The sequence below is a fragment of the Physeter macrocephalus genome, chromosome 20 (assembly GCF_002837175.3).
Source record: "Physeter macrocephalus isolate SW-GA chromosome 20, ASM283717v5, whole genome shotgun sequence".
Lineage (NCBI taxonomy): Eukaryota > Metazoa > Chordata > Mammalia > Artiodactyla > Physeteridae > Physeter > Physeter macrocephalus.
This window is the reverse complement of record NC_041233.1, coordinates 97,953,202-97,960,874: the sequence shown is the minus strand read 5'-3', so window position 1 is coordinate 97,960,874 and position 7,673 is coordinate 97,953,202. Positions and strand designations below refer to the sequence as shown.

The 7,673-nt window shown below is 40.3% G+C and overlaps 1 protein-coding gene across 1 annotated transcript in view; it reads left to right on the top strand.

Annotated features, from left to right (window-relative positions):
* The first annotated feature begins 3,137 nt into the window (after positions 1 to 3,137).
* The window catches only part of TNKS (tankyrase), a 189,384-nt gene continuing 184,848 nt past the window's right edge, over positions 3,138 to 7,673 (top strand). Inside the window, exon 1 of the mRNA XM_024131525.3 lies at positions 3,138 to 3,854. Coding sequence (XP_023987293.1) covers positions 3,182 to 3,854 — 673 coding nt within the window. The 5' untranslated portion in view covers positions 3,138 to 3,181. The remainder of the gene's footprint in view (positions 3,855 to 7,673) is intronic.

The following is a 7,673-nucleotide window of genomic DNA, read 5'->3' as shown; positions in this document are numbered from 1 at the left end:
GCTAATAAACTAATATATAGGGGATATTTAAATTACTGTAATTTTCCTGCCTTGTAATAGTTGCTTTGCTTTTTATATAAAATTTTCTCTGATACAATGTGGTTGGCATGATTGCAGCTGTTGGAATTATTGCCCACCTATAGCTTTACAAAAAAAGATTCTCCTGGGTTTCTGGATGAAACTTCAGCTAAAAATTCTCTTAGCTTAGTAGTAATATCTTCATAAAGAAATCTGGGCCTTTGGCACCATGGGCATTAAATGACATAAGGATAACATTATCTTTTTCTAAGGCCCAGGTGAGGAAATGGCACTGCCTCAGCCAAACTATAGCTTTAGCTTGGGCTGTGGTTGCAGAAGAGGCATTGCACAGAGCATCAAACAATAAGTGGACTTAGTAGATTGGAGCCACTACCAGTGAACGTGAATGTGGAGCAGATTACTGGGAAGCATATGAATGGAATAAACACACCAAGTCTAATTGAAATATGGAGACTGCACAAGTTCACGATTGTGTAATTTACAAAGTGTGTCCTTTGGGGGAAAAACAAACATCACAACACGGTCCAGAAGGTGAGTGACCTTTGAGTTGGTGGCTCTTTCCTTCGTATCAACAACGTGGCTTAAGAGAGAGTGCTATGTGCTCACATTTTTATACCACTTGGACATGATTTTTCTGAAAACATTTTTGAAAATGGTAAGATGCTACACAAATTTGATCTGCAACAATTACTGGAAACAGTCAGGGCCTATATGAAATCTTGAATTTTCAGATGAAGAAACAATTTAACCTGATTTTTCTTTGCCTAAGATTCCTGTCACATGTAAAATAGTGGCTATTTATTTCTAGTCATTATCTTTGTCGTAAAGGAAGTTGTGAGGAGAGAGCTACTGACAGTGGCTATTAACACTTTATGTATGACACGTAGGAGCATGAAACTAACAATCAAGGTGTGCTTACAAAACACCCAGGACTTTTAATCCTCACGACAATGCTACAATAAAATCAGAATTTTAGAATGACAGAGCTGAAGCATATCTACCAAGACTAGCCAACTAGTAATCATTAGAGATGTGATTCAATCCCAGGTTTGATTTTACCATAAGTTTTGCTCTTTTCACGAGGGTATAGTGCATCCCTCATGGAATTGTTTAGCTATAAAAGATCAGGTAATGATATCTGCTTTTTCATGTTTAGAGCTCAAAATTAGTCCATATAAACCCAAACCTTATAAATACTTAATGTTAAGTACTTTTACTACTTTCCAGTGGAGGGGAAAAAAGCAATTTCCAATTGATTGAACGCATTTTCAGACACAGTTTACCAGTAGAATCGTTTCAGGCAATTCAGCCTTTTTATCTCAACCAGCAGAAACTTTAAAATTTATTTTGTACTGATAAACAGACATGCTAGACGCATTTTGAATTCGGGTGAACATTACTACTTCTTGTGATCTATGAGTAACTGGCCATCAGGGTACCAGGTGAGATAATTCCTATGCTTCCCATTCAGGGAGAAGGTCATAGTCAAGGGGGCACAAGGTGAGTTATGGGCATCTAATGCATCATGTTGATTCACCCCCGCTTCTCAATGCCACCCTCTGTTGTGCATTATGATTCAAAACCAGGAGAATGTGTGTTGTGGACAGATTTTAGTTACACCGATGGAGTCTTCCTATCCAGCCACACATTTGTAAATATGTGAACAATAGCACAAATTTATAAAACACATGGATAGTGTTAGAGTTATAATCTGCAACCTCAGACTAGATGACAATAAATGTCACTCATAATATTATGTTCCCTGACCTTGTTGTATTTCGATGGTAGTCCTAAAGAAACTTCTATTTATGTGGATGGGAATATTAGCATCACACTTATATTTCATAATGAACACGTGAAAGGACAATTTATCACATAGTTTAGTATTCTGCGAAGCGAAATTTCTACTTGACCCATCTAAATCTTGGGCTTTTCTTAAGACACAGAAGCTCCATTTGTGTCCACTCTCTTGGAATAATGCTGTTTGTCTAAATTTCCAAAATGCCTAGTTTACTATTAAACAGGAGGCAGGAAATGCAGACCTTACTGAGATTATCCCATTCATTGGTACATTTCTTTTGATGGTAGACAAAAAAAGTAGGTATAGGCAGAGGAAAAAGAGAAAAAGTAATTGCTGAAGAATGGCTTCTGAAGGTGAGTGATGGATGGAGAGCAGTCAGGTTTTTATCTTAGTTTGGGAGGGGGAGGGAGGAAGGATGAGAGGAACAGACATAAGAAGGTCAGCTAAAAAGAATTCAAAAGAAAAGAACATATTCCTAGTTATTTGTGTCAAGCTTAAGGTGAGAAATAAAAGTACAGAGATAATAGAATAGAAGAAACCACAATTTTAATAGTTAACATTTATTGAACTATTAATTCCATTTTGCAGAGGGGAACCTGAGACACAGAGGGGTTAAATAGCTTGCCCAAATTCACACAGCTCGTTCACGACAGAGCTTGAATTTCAGTCCTGGCAATCCGAACCACTATTTTAATATGGGATATTAACGAAGTACAATACATAAAGTGAGAACTCTCATAGAGAAGGGATAGAGAGACCAAGGGATTAACTGGAGGGGGGGAGGGGAAAAAGATTGCATTTCAAAAAAAATTTACCAATGGGCTAATTATAGTTGTGTTTTATTAACGTACAGAGCACTTTGTATATGTTAGCTGATTTAATCCCGCTAACAATTCTGTGAGGTAGATACTAGTCCGTTTTTCAGACAAAGGCACTCGATATTGGATAAACGACACATACCTTGCACAGAGTTCCACCTCAATAGCAGGCTCTGGAGCAAGAAAAGGAAGACTGAAGAAGACCTGGCAACTGAACGGAACAGGGCAAGGTAAGCAGGCTGAAAAGTGAGAAAGGCTTCCCGTTTAAGCCTAGGCTGGCTCCAGCTTTCAAATCTCCCCGGCCAGCCCGCCAAGGAGTCACAAAGCCCGCCCCTCAGCTACAGGGCCGCGCCCCCTTCCGCGGCGGTTCTCGGAGCTCCCAATACTTCCCGCCCACTCTTTGACCCCGCCCACCGCTCCCAGCATCATTTCCTGTGCGCTGGGTGCTAATTGGTCCAGCAGTCGGAAGTGAGGGCGGGCGGTGGGGCCGTTGCCGCAGTGACAGTGCTGGGGGAGTCCGAAGATGGCGGCGTCGCGTCGCTCTCAGCATCATCACCACCATCATCAACAACAGCTCCAGCCCGCCCCAGGGGCTTCGGCGCCGCCGCCGCCACCTCCCCCCCCACTCAGCCCCGGCCTGGTCCCGGGGACCACCCCAGCCTCCCCTACGGTGGGTGGCCTGGCCCCCTTCGCCTCCCCGCGGCACGGCCTAGCGCTGCCGGAGGGGGATGGCAGTCGGGATCCGCCCGACAGGCCCCGATCCCCGGACCCTGTTGACAGTACCAGCTGTTGCAGTACCACGAGCACAATCTGTACCGTCGCCGCCGCTCCCGTGGTCCCGGCTGTTCCTGCCTCATCTGCTGTCGGGGTCGCTCCCAGCCCAGCCGGCGGTGGCAGTAACAATTCACCGTCTTCCTCTTCTTCCCCGACTTCTTCCTCATCTTCCTCTCCATCCTCCCCCGGATCGAGCTTGACGGAGAGCCCCGAGGCGGCCGGAGTTAGCACCACAGCAACATTGGGACCTGGGGCAGCAGGACCTGGGCCAGGGGTCCCAGCAGTGAGCGGGGCCCTCCGGGAACTGTTGGAGGCCTGTCGCAATGGGGACGTGTCCCGGGTAAAGAGGCTGGTGGACGCAGCAAACGTGAATGCTAAGGACATGGCCGGCCGGAAGTCTTCTCCCCTGCACTTCGCTGCAGGTCAGAGACTTTGAATTGTTTATGAAGGGTTTTGGTGTTGGGGACGGGGGTCCGGGTCGGGAAAGAAAACTAGTTATTATGATGGAACAATGGGGGCGTGGTTATGGTTCTTCCACACTTCTCGGGAAGACTTGAGGTTCCTTTCTTTAGGTGGTGCCTGGGTGATGGGGGGCGTGGTAGGGGAACGTGTGGATCCATTCTTTTTAGTGTTTGCACAGTGATCCTTGAACTCATCCCTAAACTCCTTTACTGGTACTCAGGATATGGGTATACTTAAAACTTTTTCAGTTACGAGTGTGCAGGAATAAAGTTAGATCTGAACAGTCTTAGAGTAGTTTTGTCGTTTGTTTGCTAGTTTATTTCGTTTTTGCAAGAGTAGGCCCCAGGAGGACGGTATAGAGCAAAAGAAGTTTAATGTAACTCGACAAGTGTAGAAGTAGCTATCTTAGTCTTAGTGAGCCAATGAGAGACAAAAATGAAGTTAGTGAAACTTTCCCCCCTTTTTCAAAGAGTTTACAGTCCAGCTGGGTAGATCGAAAGGTGCCTGTATGAAACAACTGGAGAAGACTATTTGGATGCATTATGTGATGGCGGAAGAAATATAGGCTTTGAAGTTATGGACACTGCTGTTTGTTAGTTGTGTAACAGACAGTTTACCTTATCTCAATTGCCCCCATTTTCTCTTGGGCAAAAGTGATATACTGAGGTTGTGTGAGGATTTAGTGAGAAGCATCTGGCGCGTAAGTTCTCCCCCCAGAATGCTAATTCCTAAACACTGGACCACTACACACTTTTGTCTTTTTTTTTTGAGCAAGTAGTTGACTATTTTCTTTTAAAAACACATAACATATTTTTATAAAATACAGAGAAATATAAACCAAAAAGGACCATAATCTCACTGCCTAGATACCTACTATTGATATTTTTAAAAATAAAGGTAGGGCTTCCCTGGCGGTGCAGTGGTTACGAATCTGCCTGCCAATGCATGGGACACGGGTTCGAGCCCTGGTCTGGGAAGATTCCACATGCTGCGGAGCAACTAAGCCCATGCGACTGTGCTCTAGAGCCCACGTGCCACAACTACTTAGCCCGCACGCCTAGAGCCCGTGCTCCTCAACAAGAGAAGCCACCGCAATGAGAAGCCCGCGCACCGCAACAAAGAGTAGCGCCCTCTCTCTGCAACTAGAGACAGCCCGCGCACAGCAACAAAGACCCAACACAGCCAATAAATAAATAAATGAATTTATAAATTTATAAATTAAAAAAATAAAGGTAATGTTATATACATTAGAAACGCTACATTAAAAATGTATATGTTGTATGTACATTGTAAAATTAATGTAGTATAGAAATACAGACAATGAAAAAGCACCACACACACACACACACACACACACACACACATCAAAGATAATACCCTGAAGATAACTTCTGCTAAGTTTCTTGCTGTGTTTCTAATATATCACTCCTTCAGTTTTTTCTGTTAATGGTAAAGCATATGTTAAGAACTTACTAAATACATTATTTATTTTTACCACAACTTGGAAAATATTTTTATCTTCATTTTATAGATGACACAAGTGGAGCACATACTGCTTAAATAAGCCCAGGTTCACTAGAAGTATTGGAACCTGGATTTAAACTTTGATTTTAGAGTTCGTGAAATCAGGTTTAAACAATTATAACTTATACCAGGTTTAAGGTCACTTTTCTTTTTTGTGAGTAATTTTGATGGAGTTTCTACTTTGGCATTGTTTTGGGGGAAGAAGTAATTGGGGGCATATACTCCAGGAATAGTGTTCACAATTTTTTTTTTTTTTTGCAGCCCATACTTAGCAATATAGTGTCATCCACACACAAACTGAATCAAAATTTCAGGAAACAATTCTATCCCTTGCTACATGTGTTGCACTCTGATATTTTATATCCTATTCCATATCCTTTCTTACAAATGCTGTTTGTGATCCCATTAATGAGTCATGATCAACAATATGAGAAACACTTACAGGAAATCATTATTAGATGGCTGGATCCATTCTTGAAATGTAGCCACTACTGTTAGGAATGTAGTGAATTGAATCATAAACAGGCTTCCATTTAAGTAGGTGCATGCTCATGGTGTTGCTTATTTTAGATGAAAAATCATTTCTTTTTCTTTAGGCCAAATGATAGCTCTATAATGAATGAAACGAGACCTTTTGCTTTCGCAGACTTTATTCCATATTTGACTATTTTAACACATTGTTTCACAAATCTTGTCATTTCTCACAATATTGCATTACAAGTAATATTAATTTGGGTAATAATGTACTTATTTAGGATTAGTCACACATAAAATAGTGCTTATCTCCCAAATCACATCTTCTGTTTGCCACAATAGATAGTTTATATTCTGTTTTAGTTTTATGTGTACCCGGATAAGCTAGAAGACAAACAGTAAAACAATCCTGTAATTACGTTGTAGTTATGAGAACCTAATCCTGAACTGGCTTTTTTAGAGGAAAAAAATAATTTTTTTTAGTTCAGTGTGGAAAACAGAACAAAAACAGTAAAACTCTCCATGGTCTAAAAGCACAACACCCTGTAGTCCATTTACCATGTTTTCATGTTTGTGTTCCTAGCATTAAAGCATTAAAGCTTTGTTAAATCTAGTCTTCTCCATCATGTGTAGCCTGGATAATTAAAAGTAATTCTCAGTTGACTATTAGTTGGTTAGAACGCTAGTCACTGAATGTCATGGAAGAACTGTTTTAAAGATAGAAAACTGGTACAATCCCTTGGATGGAAAGGTTTAAAAATTGTAGTTCTTTTGTTGCACAAATCTTTTATTACTTATCATAGATTGGTGTTAAATACTGACACAATTTTCAAGTGGCAGGTAGTCCTTACCCTTATGGAGCTTCAGTCTAGGGGGGGGAATTAAATAACAACAACAACAAAACCCACAAAGTGTATAACCTAGAGTGACAGGAAAAGTACACTATACTCTCTTTTGGAGCAGGCAGTAAGGACTCCTCTCCTGATTTTAGATCATTTAAAGAAGAAGTCTTTCTAAAGAGATTGTTTAAAACAGGGATTTAAAGGATGAGTCCAAGCTAGCCAAGCAAAGATGGGAAGGAAGAATGTTAATTAATGCCTTTATTTCCATTTAAATATAAGTATAGTTCTATAGAATGAAATGAAACCACTTTTAAGGCTCTCTGAAGTGGTAAGAACTCATACTCATATTTAAATCCTTATGCTTTTTTTTTTAACCATAATTCTTTCCAGCAGCAGAATTAAGAATCCTTTCTATCCCACTGTGGGTTGTGATAATTATTAGTTTAAAATGTGGCTTAGAGACAGTATTAATAATGGAATCACCCTATCCACAACTAGAAACATAGTCTTCAGTTTCCACTGTTGATACAGGTTCTTAAAGTACTATTTCTAATACCTTCTTAAGATAGCCATATCAAAATGATCCAGTCTTTTATTGTTGACTAGAGTTTATATAAGACTTTTTCTTCTACAAGTAAGATCCTTGACCCTGGTTTTCTGTTGTTCAAAGGATAGTAGTCAAAGCTTTAGAAATAGCATTAATTTAGAATGATATATCTCCTGAGTTCAGTTCCTAGTAGTGATATATTTTTGTTAAAGGACCAGTGTATTCTGATGACGTCTCTTTTTAAAGAAAAGTTCAGATGACGTCTTTATTTAAAAAAAAAAAAAAAGGTTTAACGAAGCACTGAATCCTGAAATTTTACGGTATTTACTTTAAACTGAAGAAATTTTGAAATAGGCTTCCTGGTTAACTTTAATGGTTAACATTAATTAACA